Source organism: Zonotrichia albicollis, chromosome 4 (assembly GCF_047830755.1).
Source record: "Zonotrichia albicollis isolate bZonAlb1 chromosome 4, bZonAlb1.hap1, whole genome shotgun sequence".
Lineage (NCBI taxonomy): Eukaryota > Metazoa > Chordata > Aves > Passeriformes > Passerellidae > Zonotrichia > Zonotrichia albicollis.
In genome coordinates, this window is record NC_133822.1 from 59,942,617 (window position 1) to 59,956,427 (window position 13,811).

The window sequence follows — 13,811 nt, forward strand, 5'->3', positions numbered from 1 at the left end:
TTAATCCTGAGCTTTGGGAAAAAAAAAAGAGGAAAAGGAACTGAGAGTTTTAACTTGGTGTTTTCTATTTCAATGCATTTTGAACAAGAAACCCTTCTCCATTTTAATAATCTAACCTTTTCATATGTTATTGATTGCAGTTGATGAAGGAGTTTCCCCTGCTCAGCATGTTCAACATCCACGAAAACCTGCTAGAGGCTTTGCTGGAACTGCAAGCATATGCAGATGTCCAGGCAGTCTTAGCAAAGTATGATGGTAAGTTCAAATAAGTATTTGTATTTCCTCTAGGTGATACAGAAGAAATATATTTAAGTCAAACTCCTAATATTTAGGAAACACTGTAATTAAATTGATAGCTGTAAGCTTCATACATGCCCTTACACAATCCTTTATCCAAGATTAAATACTGTGCATTTTTTCTGCCAGCCCATGCTGGAATCATTGTACAGGGTGATGGCACTCACTAGCAGCTCCCCTGTGCTTTCTTTGTTTTCTTTTGATGTTTAAAGAAATGACTGTTTAGGTTCTGCTGAATTTTCATTGCATGCTATTCAAACCTTTTCTGAAGAAAATATTATCCCCCATGGACTTACCTGTGATTGTTGACTTAGTAGCATGGAAGAGAACAGTGATTTAACTTCATAGCAGCCTACTGAGTAGCAGACTTCATTTCTTATAGGGAAACTTTGGGAAGCTCAGAAGACTAGGTGAACATTTTGTATTATTTTGTTTTGTTTTTCGGTAAACATTGGTTTTATGCAGCACTGCAACTCTTTTCATGTTCAAATCACAGCTGCTGGAGCTCTAGATCTTTAAACTTGAAGGCTATTTAAGAAAAACATAAATAAGCAGCTGGTTACAAGTAACATTAGTGATAATCACTTCTAGCAGTCCAGTCTGGAATGTTTTCAACTCTTTTTGGAGTCAAATCATTCTAAGCAGAGATCAAAATGTCACCCAGGCCCTTGAATACTGCCATTCAGTAGCAGTAATGACTCTGGAAGAGATCTTGGTTGTACTTAGTCTGATTGAAGACATTGGCAGTTAAAGTGGTAACATCAGAGTCTTTCTAGTAGCTCCTTGTATTTCAGTAATTCCTGTGACCCTGGGAGAGATGTCTATGTTCTTTATTTTGCCATGTTAAAAAGCAAAAAAGTAGAAATGCTGTTTTTTATTCCCCAGGCATCACAGTATGTTGGCACCTTCTAGTCTTCAATGTAGTTATGAGGTAATAGTCCTGGGAAATAGCAGAACTGTGTCAGAGCAGGGTATTTAGCCTGTATTCTCAAATCTCAAGACTAAACTCCAGTGCCAGCTCTACTTTGGCATACTGAAAGCACTGATCCATGATTTTAAACAATACCATGGTAGCACTTTATGTCATGGAAGTTGATAAAAATTGAAAGTGTGTTTCATTTTCTCAAAAGCATGTGATTAAGTCAGAACAAATGAGACTTTTAAAAATAAAGCTCTTACTTTGGCTGTTTGAGCATAGGCAGTTTCAGCTCACACTTTGGTATGGTGTGTGTATGCACTGGGTTTGCAAAAGGACTCAGCAAACACACGCTTAACCAGCATAACCCTCACAGTTCATGAGTCTCAGAAGGCCTGTCTCAGGGAGTCTCAGCTCATTTTAGAACTCATCAGCTTCATGTGTTGTAAGATTTATTGGAATATAAAACACTGAACTCATTTATACTTTCCTATCTGCAGTTTCTGTTGGTCCCACTCCACTACTTTTTTTTTGACTAAGACCAAACCTGATTTATTGTATTTTGATAACATATGAACAAATTATTTCCTCAAGCAGTCTGCTCCCACCCTGGGCTAAAATGTTGGACCACATCATGTGAAACCTCAGCCTCTGTAAGCAGATGCACTGCTTTACCAAAAGCCATGTGTTAAATTGTGTTTATATTATGTACCTGGCAACAGAGCTGATGTCCATACTCATTATTCATGGAAAAAGGGTCTCATTAGTGGAACAGCATGCCCTGTTGCTGAGCTACATCATTATGGTTTCAGAGTTCAGTGTCTGTCAATAGAGTGAGGATGACCTAAATACTGTTGAATTCTGAAAATATTTTTGGCTCTGATTTAACACATATCCATGTTATTTGCAGCAGAAATAGTTATGGCTGGGGGAGTTGGTCTGCTTGTAGTGATGCTTGGAGCAACTGATTTATTAATTTCCCTGGGCAGCCAGTTGCTTTGATAGATATTAAGTGATAAGCTGGGCACTGTGTGAAAACTCAGACTTTTCTGTCAATTTAAAGTCAGGTTTAGACAGAATGGATGCCTCTGTGTTTAATCTTAGTGATGCAATGGTTCCTCTCTAAACCTGTCCTTGCTTTCATTTTTTAAAGTATAGTATTTTCCAGTGAGACTAAAAGCCTTCTGGTTTGCAGGATGAACATCTTGCACAGATTCTTTTCTCACATACCTCTTTACAGAGGAGAAAGGCCACATCACCATGCCGGAGTCCCAAATGCAGAGTTCACTTGAGACAATATTTTAGAGCAAAGGACACATAGAAAGAAAATGTGGTTTAAATACAAAAGATCTCATTCTGCTCTATGTTTTGACACTTTTCTATTTGGTAACAGCTTGCTCAAGCAGAATCCTGCTTTAAATTAGTGTTATGTCAAAATGCAGGCCTTTGAAGAAACACTTTTGTCTTGGTTTGAAAAGACAGGTGTCTGCTAAGGAAGGCAGGAGCTTCCCTTGAAATGGAAAATGTAACCCCCTTCCCTCCAAATTATTATAATTTTGAAATTAAGGCGCTCTCAGGCAAAGATATGGGAATAGTAATACCAGTTCTTTAATAGAAAAGTTAAAAATACAAATGTAATAGTACAAAAAACCACAGACAGAGTCAGAATATGACCTGACACCCTGTGTAGCAGTCTGATGAAATGGTGGCTGCAGTCCTCCTGGAGTGGCGGGTGTGGTTCTGTTGTAGCAGTGAGCCTGTACCAAACCTCTGAAGGTCTGGTAGGGGTGTGGATGGGCCTGGTCTTCCTCTGGGAATCCAGTGGGAAAAGGCTGTCTCTGGTGTTCCAAATTTCAGATTATATCCAGGTAGGAATGCTTGGCTCCCCCCCTGGGTGGAGCCCAAATCTCCCAGTGGGATGATGTCATTTTATCTGTCATGCAGTGACACTCGGTGGCTCATTAACAGCAAATATTTCCCAGAGAGAGGATTGGTTGTGGAAGAGATAAAGAAAACTGCCCAATTAAGAGAAGATAGCTGCCCCATCTCTAACAGATGGCAATAAAATACACACCTCCAGCTACATCTTGCAACCCAAGACAACTTTAGAAACAAAGACTTCTTTGTCTTGGAATACCTATAACTTAGTGAAATCGTAACAGTTAACACAGAGAAGTGACTTTTCTAAAATGTAGCCAATTCGTGGCTACTCTCTTTTCTCTGCCCCGCTCTGTCCAATTTCTTATTGTCCTTACAGATTATGCATGTAAATTCTATTTATATTGAAGGCAGTCTTTGTGTAGAGAGTTGCAGATTGATGAAGCAATTGCATGCAGCCATCAGTTGCATTAGCTCTGGTCTCCAGGGGTTTTATAGATAGTTTCATTACTTGCCATGTTTATATTTGACGTTTTGGAGGTATTCTACCTGGTGGAGCTAACTGGGTAGGTGTTCTAAGTGCAATGAAGAGTTTTCTTCAGAAAGTGGCAGTATGGAAGAAGCCATTCCCTCATACACAGTGTTTTATACCCCTTTTGTTTCTTTGAAAGAGGTATCTTAAGAGAAAATTCCTTTTAGTTATGCTTATACCAAAATCTAATCTACCTTCTCAAAGAGACACAAATCAAGACCTCAAGTTTGTGTAACAGTAATATTGAGAGAATAGTTTGTCTTTGTTCCTATCACATCTTTTCCAGCTTATGCTTGCAAGAACTGATTTCTTTCCTCCATATCAAAATCACTTGTCACTTCAGCTAGGTTTCAGAACAGTTTGTGTCTGTTCATACCATCTGGTTTCTTTTTTTTTGCCAAATGATTCTGTGGCATTTTTTGTTTTGCCTATTTGTGCAAAAGCACAAGAAGTCTAAAGTAATTATACTAGTCTTGCTCTCTTTAACTTTCTTAAGCAGAAATTATTCCTTACTCTCTACAGGCATTTAGGATTGAACTTGGTCAAGTTAAAGTGGCTGATACTTGCTTGGTCGCTGATATGCTTCTCAGCAAGAGTGGCATATGAAATATTTAAAATCACCAATTTTAAATCTTTCCATATCTGAATAGTGTAAATTTTAGTTGTGGTTATGGCAAAATTAAGGCTACTTGTGGTTTTCCCTCTGTAATACAGGGGCTGTGTTTGATTGGGGTGTTTCCCACTACTGAGAAAGAATGCCAAAAGTACAGAGAATCAGAACTAATTTTCATAAGCACCATACATATCGTTGTGCTCCCTCCAGCATGTTTTCTTCTACATTTTGTAGGAAAATGTGATCAGTATTCTAATGGAACATCAGATCTTTCTGATAGTGGTTTCCCCTGATATTCACCTCATACTTTTCTTTAATGATTTCCATCACGTTACTGTTGTTTATAACCATTTGTATCAGCTTAATTCACTTTCTTTCTTAATGTTTGTGTCTTTATACATGACTGCATCTCTCTTCTGTCATCACTGATTCCAGCCTGCACATATTTATTTGCTAGAGTGTTTTCAATCTATAAGCAATTCTTCCTATCACCTGTGCAAAATTGAGAATAATTTGTGATTAGTGACTTATATTTTTGCATTTATTAATGACTAAAACAATTGCAACATGCTTGTATCTTCATGTTTAGAGCCTTCTGGTGACCTGGTAGGGAATGTTGCATTGTTCCATATCCAGATGAATAATTTTTTTGTTTTAGTTTCTATTGATAAGAACAGTAGATCCCATGACCTTTTTAGATGATATATGGCATGTTCTGCATATCCACAGCATCTTTCCATCAGTTCAGTCTCATAAGCAGCTGCTTAAGAAGCAAATGAATTGTAAGAATTCACTTTCCCAGCCCTCCTCATACATGACTGGGGCTTATTAAAAGAAAATTCTTATAAATTAAGTCTAGATTTTTGCATTCTATTTAACAATATGAGCAATAAGAACGAAGGAGAGTCTTTTCTAGAGTGACACATCAGTTTCTATTAAGCAAAAATGTCCTGATGGATTTGACAACAGAATAGCAGTCACATCTTTCAGCACATTGTGTGAGCTCCCCAAGTAATCACAGGAGGGTGGGAAACAGTGTATGTGAAGATATTTTGCCAGATGGCTCAGAGAGCTGGACACAGTCATTTATTAAAACTTCGCTTTGGTTCTGACAGAGTACATATCTCCTAGGGCTAGTTTGGACACAATTCCCTTGCTAAATTCAAGTTGTTACCAGACATAATTGTTTATGCTTCTCTCTAAAATATGAGGGTGAAGTTTTGGAGATTAGGCCAAAATTATTTTAAAGTATTGTAGTCATAGACCAGCATATAGCAGGACTAAATACTTTTGGTCTAATATGTTGCAAACAAAAAGAAAAACACTTCTGAAAGCAAACAGGCATGGACCTGTTAGTGCTGTCTCCGTTGGACTAAATGATGTCCAGAGCTCAATTCCAGCTCCAACCACTCTGTGATTCTGTGATAAATCTGAACATTTGTATCTATTTCTTCCATTGCTCGGGGTCTGTAAGTATTATCCTCAAACAAGTGCTGCTTGCTCTCTAGCAGCATAGTACTGGAAGAGGCCTCCTGGGTGAATCAGGGCCCCTGCTGTTGCATTCCCTGCATGATACTGCCCCTTCCATGAGCTCAGCAAGCTCCATCCTAGAATTAATTGGATTTTTTTTGCCCTGTTGTTTTACCTGGAAATCTCCCTCAAATGTTCATTTCACAGAAACTTTCTTTTAATCTGAAGCCTAAATTTAATTCTGAACTCTGTTCTTGTGCAAATGCTGTCCTTTACCTGAGCAACCCTTCTTCTCTCCTGGTGTTCCATGGGGGTCTGCATAGGAAACAGTTGGATCTTCTCTCAGTCTTCATTTCATTTTGTTTGATACAAAGACAGTCCAACCCTTCTGTTTGCTTTTGTTGTTCTTGACCATGGGTGATCAGATTTGAACACAACATTCTTTGAGGAATCCCATTTCTTCTGCAAAAAGGACTCACATGGTGTATCCGAGCCTTAGCTCATCTCACCATATTTCTCTTCCTTGCAGATGCCAGCTGTTCATTTTGAATCATCTTGCAATCTATGTGCACAGATGTTTCCAGCTCAGAAACACTTACTGTCTACTAGAAGACAGTGTTTTGTGATACTGTTTTACTATATTTAAAAGGCATTTCTGTTTACTGGAAATAACTTTTAACTCCTGATGTTAAGGAAAACTTGGTATAAAGAGGATTATTGGATGTGTTCAGAAATATTTTCTTTTCCTGTCACTGAAGATGTGCTCATGCCTGTGTCTGTAGCTGTCTTCTATTAGTGGAGTAATTAATATATCTGTCATCCAAACTGCTCTACATGCTGCTGATTTTAATTACTTTAGTCACTACAATTACATACTCCAGTGAAATTATAGTTGCAATATATTATAGGGAACCCACCAGCAGGATCTGTATGCCTCATACTTAAAGTGCGAGTGCATAAAAAGATAACAGGATTTAACAGGTAGCCTTTTCAAAGTGCCACAGTCATTCTGGCAATGTTTTCTGTCTCACAGAATAACATTGTGCCTGGTTGCTTGGTTATTAATAGGTGAAGGATGATGACTGCTGAGATAGGACTTGCTTTTTCTGTGTAACTCCCTTCTGGAGCCCTGTCTTGCAAGGCACATGAGTTCAGTGAATAACAAGTGTCTGTTAATCCTGAAGTAGCCAAGTTATCATGGCAATTTCATCTTTCTAATCAAGTTTAATGACAAACCAAGGGGCAGATAGTTTCTTAGAGCAACAGTCAGATTAGCTGCTCCTCACTTCTACAGTGGGCCTGCCTCAGTGCCTTGTGTTTGCTGTGCTGTGTTTTCTGTGTGCTGTAGGCAGTTACCAGTGTGTACAGAAGTGTTTGCAGAATCCAACCTTTAGGGGGTTTGGTTTGTTGTGGTTTGGTTTTTTTTTTTTTTTTTCCATGTACCTGTTATCTTTAAATTTCTGATGCTGGAATATTTCAGTCTCAATATGTGACTGCTGGGTGGATTGCAGAATCACAGAATAAGCTGAGTTGGAGGGGACCCACAAGGGTCACTGAGTCCAGCTCTTAGCCCTGCACAGGACATCTCCAGGGATCACAACATGAGATTAAAAATGTGGAAGTCAATTCTCTGTAAAGGGAGAACAAACACATCACTCAAGTCTGTTAAGCAGCATTTCTCTCTACCTTTGAATGCATTGTGCCAGTTTGCTGGTAGAAAACATGTATAAATTAACTAATGGGTTAAGTAGGGTTTATGGTCCTGTGTGTCTCTGGAACAGAATAAAATTGTTAGTGTCTGGTGGATGTCTGTTTTGGTACAATATTTTCTTAAGAGGTAAAACACCTTATTTTACTGTAGATCTTTAACTTCAATCAATCTACTGGTTGATTGTTTGCAAGTCATATCCATTATTACTTGAATAGCTGTCTTAACGTGTACAGCTACTACATGCTCACATTAGACAGATGCTTCTCAGTGAAAACATGAAGAGTGAAGTAGATAGCCCTCAGTTATTACTTAGATATTTTGTGAACTATGGAAAAATCCAGGTATTACAAATTATCTATATATTTATCTATGGAGTAATGACTTGTTTCATTATGTCTCCATCATGTCACTCTTTGAATTAGTTCTCTAATGATACCAGTTGCTGTTTAAGTAGCACTTCCAGAGGTCATTAACACACATTTTAAACCTGTGTATCAGGTGGAAGTTTAAAATTCCATGTGACGTGGCAGCATAAGTCCAAAGATAAGAAAGTATTCTGAGTTCATGTACTAATTTTGTGTATGTCATGCTTACTCTAAAGTATCAATCAATCACTTTTCTTCTGCACACTTTTAAGTGTTCAAATATTTAATATTTTCCTTTCTTTTCAACAGATATAAGTTTACCAAAATCAGCAACAATATGCTACACAGCTGCATTGCTCAAAGCCAGAGCTGTCTCTGACAAGTAAGTGCTTAAGAACCACATTCCAGAAAAATTCCTGATTTAATGCAAGATTTTTCTTAGCTGAGCCCACACCCTAACAATCTGCTGATTTAGCAGGAAAATTAAGATCTGCGGTAAATTACTTTATATATAAAAATTAATTAATAATATAAAAAATTTGATAAAATTACTTTATGTGTAAAAATTTTGTAGTGGTCAAACATTGCACTTGAGATGCTAAGGAAGAAGAAAAGAAGAGAAATTTTGTAAATTCAGTTTTTGTTTCAGTTTTATAAATACTGTCTGGGTGAGCTTTGGCTTCCTAGATAGTATGGTGAAGATGCAACTGAAAAGGGTTGTGTGGCTGAACCTCTTCAACTTTGTGTAAACTTGACGCAAAAAGGTAAAAACCAATTGTGAATGCACTGGTAACAATGTCATTTTACAAGTGCTGTCAGCAGAGTGCTCATCTAATTAAATAGCAGCAGGTGGATTTAGCATTATTATGTCAGGGATTCTGAGAGGTAGATGATGTTCATATTTTTAGAGACACAAATATCTGTTCATTCCTTTTATGTTTTTCACTTGGGTCTCAACCTTCCAAGGTGCTGAGCACATCTGTTTGATGCCTGTGGAGTTGGGAGCACTGTCCCACTCTGAAAGGGTGCTCAGCTCCTCGTGAGATGGAGCTCAAACCCCCCCTTGTGCTCTCAGATGCCTGCACACAAATCTCAGGCAGAGTTGTGTCTGTGCACCTGAGGGTCGGATGCCCCCTAAAGTTGAAAAGCAAGTGGAGTGGAAAGCCATTTTCTTGACTGACATCCTGACAGTTTTTGCTTTTAAAGTGTATGTACACATCAAGTTCTAAGTAATTTTCTTTCATTCTTTTTATCCTGTAGATCGCCAGTACCTACTGCAACATCTTTCCTCCCTACACAGCGACTCCAGCTTGGGAGGGCAGGGCTAAGGTTGTCACAGCTTTCCCTGTGGTGTCTGCCTGCCAAGTACAGCTCTGGAGTTAGCCGTGGGGTGTGAGGTGAGAAAGAGATTGCATGGTCTGGTTTTTTATTCACTGGGGCAGATGATTTGCCCACAGTTTGGGCATGCTACCCTCAATGGTGCTGCAGCCAGTAGACCACCTGCTACTGCTGCTGCATCGTGCTTCCATCTCAACCTGACCCAGGGGCATTGGGTTGGGAACCTTCCTAAAACTTCCCCAAACCTGTTTTTAATATAAACCCTCCAACAATAATTTGGCATTGGTTTTTTGGGGGTTTTTTGGTCTTGTTATTTTTTCTTTTCTTTTCTTTTTTTTTTCCCCTGCAATTTCAGCTTTGAGTATGCCCCTAGCAAGGTACCTAGAGCAAACTTAGGTTAGTGACAGAGAAGGGACTGTTTGAACTGACTTTCTGCCATGATTAGATACAAACATGCTTTCCGCTTCTGCTGGGATTTTTATTGGCCTTGATGTAATAGATCACTCAGAGTTTCCACTTGCTATGGAAGTTTGGAGAGCATAGGAAAATTACTCAGTTTGGTTACATGGGCCCATGTTCTAGATTCCTTTTCTGACTTTTTCTTACTAGCATTTCTGACCTAATGTGTTTGTTTCTTTGCTTTTGTAGATTTTCTCCAGAGGCTGCTTCAAGACGAGGGCTGAGCACTGCAGAGATGAATGCAGTAGAAGCTATTCACAGAGCAGTAGAATTTAATCCACATGTGCCAAAAGTGAGTATTGAGAAAACATTGTTGTAGCTCTGACCCTGCTGAGGATATAACTCCTGATTTTTGTGTTAGAGTAATGAGTGATGTTGTGGAAAAGAGAGCAAACAATGGAAAGGGGAAAAAGCTGATAGTATGCACAGTTTTTTGGTTTGCAATCTCATAATCAGGACTGTGCAACTTGAAATTTCAACTGATGTGGATTTCACCAAATGCTGACCTGGAGGCAGATGATGCGTAAAGATAGATTATTATTCACAAAATAGTCATTAAAGATCTTCTAGTTCAAAGTAGCATATTTTATTTGTTTTGATGATTATATGTAAGAAAATGTTTTTGGCATGCTGTACAAAAGAGCCTGTCTTTGGAGTTCATGGTGTACTTCATATAAGTTGCATTAGTAATCCCTTATGCAGCAACCTGTCATTAAGTTCTGAGGATGCAAAGCTCAGAGGGGAAGAATTGCTGAGAACTGCAAAGTAAAAAAAACAGATTTGTGTTCTAATTCCCATACCTGCTCTCTGGGGTTTGTATCTCAGCAGTGAGAATGTTGCCAAGAGGTTGCTGAAGGCTAAAGGCAGATTTTTTTGCCAGTTGGACCTTTTTGGCCTCTGAACTTCACCCTACAAACCTTTGGGCTAGCATTGCCCTTGGAAAGTGAGCTGTGGAAAACTGGGATGTTTTAATGTAGGGAGCCTTATCATTAGGTAGGAGCCTTATCATTAGGTACAGTTGAGCACCAAGTCTGGTCAAGACAAACCCAGACCCTCTTCATATGTACACATGGGTTGCAGAAAGTTAATTCTCATACACTGCAAGAATTAAATGTTTTCTCTGTGACCTTTGTCTGTAATGCTAACCACTAAATAGCTGTCTGAAAATTAGGCTGTTGTCTTAATGAAACCATCTAGATTCCCTCTACAGGCAGTGGAAAGAATGAACTGCCTTAGACATCTTTAGACAGACTTTTCCTCCTCAGTGTTTCTACAGTGAATATGAAAGGAGAAACTCTTTTCCAGTAAAAGCCTGAATTTTAGACAGCAAAGTTTACATGAGAATGAGTCCTTTTGTAATATTAGCTGAGCTTCTACTTTTGTGCCATACCACAAAAGGAATATCTTTAATGAAGCTTGATTCCAAGGCCTTCTCTGTTTACTTTCTTCCATCCCAATGGTTCTTGCAACAACACAACCATTGGTGTTTCTCTTCTGCCCAGTTTCCAGTTTAACCCTCTAGTGCAGTCCTGCTCTGGGTGAACCTTTCTAAATGTTTTACTGAGGCCCAGTTGGAGATCTTGCCAAGTTAAAATACCAGTTTAGCCTGTCATGAGCAATCCTTGTGAGCTTGTTCCATTTTCCTCACATATCCATAACCATGCTATTGATCAATGTTTCCATCACAGTCTCTTTTAAGTTCATGTTGTTAATTGATTCCCTCTATTTTTCAAAGTCTGACACTCTGAAATTAAAAACCTTTGTGAAACATAAATTACCAGGATGACAAGGTAGAATGATAGGAGCCAGACTCCAGAGGTTCTTTTAGTTTGGATTTTAACATTAAAACAGAATAGCCTGATCCAGATTAATATACAGCTGATTTCACACTCATTCCTGCTACTATTACCTAAAGGATATTAAAGTGTGAAAGTTCATTTTTGGTTATAATTTTATGCAGTGTGTGGATATTACACCTCAGCTTCCAACTTCAAGTTGTAATTGAAGTCATATCCCATTTGTTTTTCATGAAATGGGAATAAGTTGTAGCAAGCAGCATCACAAGAAGTCTAACAGGGCCACAAAACAAATGTGTGTTCCGTGCTTCTCTAGAATCTAAATATTAGTGAGTCTTTTGTTCAGAGTAAGGAAGACATAAACCACAAAATGTGACAAATCATTTAACATACTACACAAAAACTTAGGAGTTAAACAGAGAGGGTTGTCTTGCCACTGAAGCTGTTATTCCAGAGGGGTTTTTATGTACATACTATATCATGAGGAGTGTATAATTTGTGGAGTGGTTGGGGGAAAAGGTATGTGTATACACAGACCCACAATTTCATCAATATTATTTATATGTGTTTGGGGCTTCCCTACTTGTATGTAACAGGACTATAAAAAGCTAATGCTGATAAGCTACCACAGCTGTTTCTTGGACATCTATCAGTTGTGGAGCACCCTTCCTGCACTGACTTGCAGAGCTCTCTCCCTTCATTCAAACTCCTCCTGAAAAGCACTCCCTTCCTTTCTGTGATGTATGGGACTAGAGGTATTCATTAAAGAGAAAACAGATGATGGTCCATATATCTGATTGTTATAAGTGAGCCAAAAGTATGTCCTGCACACAGTTGTATGGGTTTGTATGTAAGCCAGGAGCTGAGTTGATTTGAAGAGAGTCTCTGCTGGAGTATGCTGCATCTCAATCAGGCAACTTAAATATTGATATTACTTTAAGAAATGCCAATTTCGTCTATAAACAACCTCTTAAAAGGATGTAACAAACCATTGATTTAAACACTTTTGAAGATTGATCTGTTCTCTGTTGCATCCCTTCTCAATTTTTTTCTTACTTATTTGGATTTTCTTAGTAAGAACTGTGTCTGCCCGTATGCTTGTGTGGTTTCTAGTAAGTTGTAGTTGCTAATAGAAACAAATAATGCAAACAAATTCATAGACCAGATGGGAAATTAATCTGTTCCACACACCCCATGATATTACAGAGAAACTATTTGAGATATGTTTGAGAGAGTTTTTAACTCTTCAGTGAGACACTGATTTGTTGTTTTATTTCCAGCAGAAAGGCCAAACCTCTTAATTACAACCAATTCAATGAGAATGTGAAAGGTGACCTGAAAGTGGCTTCACTAGGCATGTAGAAACCAGTATTTTGGAACTTTCTTAAGCCTGTGCTGTTCATCCCACTGGGAAGACGAGAGTTCCTGTTCAAGCAGTGTTAAATTCTCATTCTGGCCTGGAAGGATGCTGTCACAGGTGCAGCAGTGCCTATTGCCTGTTTGCAACCTGAGCTGTAATTTCAGTCAGATTGTACAATTGATGAAAAGGAGAAACCTGCCTGAGTTAGGTTGATTTATTTTATAAAAGGTCATTGGAGTAATATGGAATGCTGAAAGCACTCTCAGCAGGAGAGCATTAGGAGCCAGAGAGCTGTCAATATTGTGAAATAGATAATGTATGCTCAATTGATTTAAGGAAGAGAAGTATAAATTTCACCCTGTTGCTCTTCATGTGTACAAGGTCCATTGTCATTCTCCAAATGCTCATTAAAACACATTCCTGTACGTGCACAGAATGGCTGTAGCTGAGATGTATCTATCACAAAATGTCACCTAACTGGCCCAGAAGCCCTCTGTAGAACTACATGAAAACTACTGTTACACTGTAACTCCTAAATATAGATCTTTGACAAAAAAAAGGTTGGATTAGAGGGAGAGAAGAGAGGGATCTGAAAAAGCAAAAAAAAAAAGACAATCCAAAAAATAATCCAAGCCGGAACAATGCAGTGGCAAAGGGCTAATTGAGCTATCTCATGATGGCAGAAATCATTGTGCAATTCCAGTATTTGCTTCCAGCATCATTGAGGCTGGGTCATAGAACAGCAAATCAAAGAAAATGCCAGGGTTGGAAAGGGCACACAAGGATCATCAAAGCCACTTCCTGGCCCTGCACAGCACCATCCCCAAGAGTCATACCGTGTGCCCAAGAGCTTTGTCCAAAAGCTTATTCTGTCAGGCTGGTGCTGTGACCTCTTCCCTGAGGAGCCCGTTCCAGAGCCCAGCAAGTCCTGTCACTGGCCACAAGAGTGAAGAGATCATTCTGGCAGAAATTCTCTAGGCTGTTGGTTTCTGAGCTGGTTCATTTTTTAAAGGAACCTGATTAGCCCAGATGGTGATGGCATTTTATTTCTTGTTCTAGTTAAACTTCTTCATTTG

At 38.7% G+C, this 13,811-nt stretch overlaps 1 protein-coding gene across 3 annotated transcripts in view; it reads left to right on the forward strand.

The window, feature by feature from the left end:
- The window catches only part of ST7 (suppression of tumorigenicity 7), a 136,408-nt gene that overhangs the window by 108,821 nt on the left and 13,776 nt on the right, over positions 1-13,811 (forward strand). For all 3 annotated transcript variants that reach the window (XM_005481966.4, XM_005481967.4, XM_074539940.1), the window contains exons 9-11: positions 141-255; positions 8,092-8,164; positions 9,769-9,871. In XM_005481966.4, the coding sequence (XP_005482023.1) occupies positions 141-255; positions 8,092-8,164; positions 9,769-9,871 (291 nt within the window). The remainder of the gene's footprint in view (positions 1-140; positions 256-8,091; positions 8,165-9,768; positions 9,872-13,811) is intronic.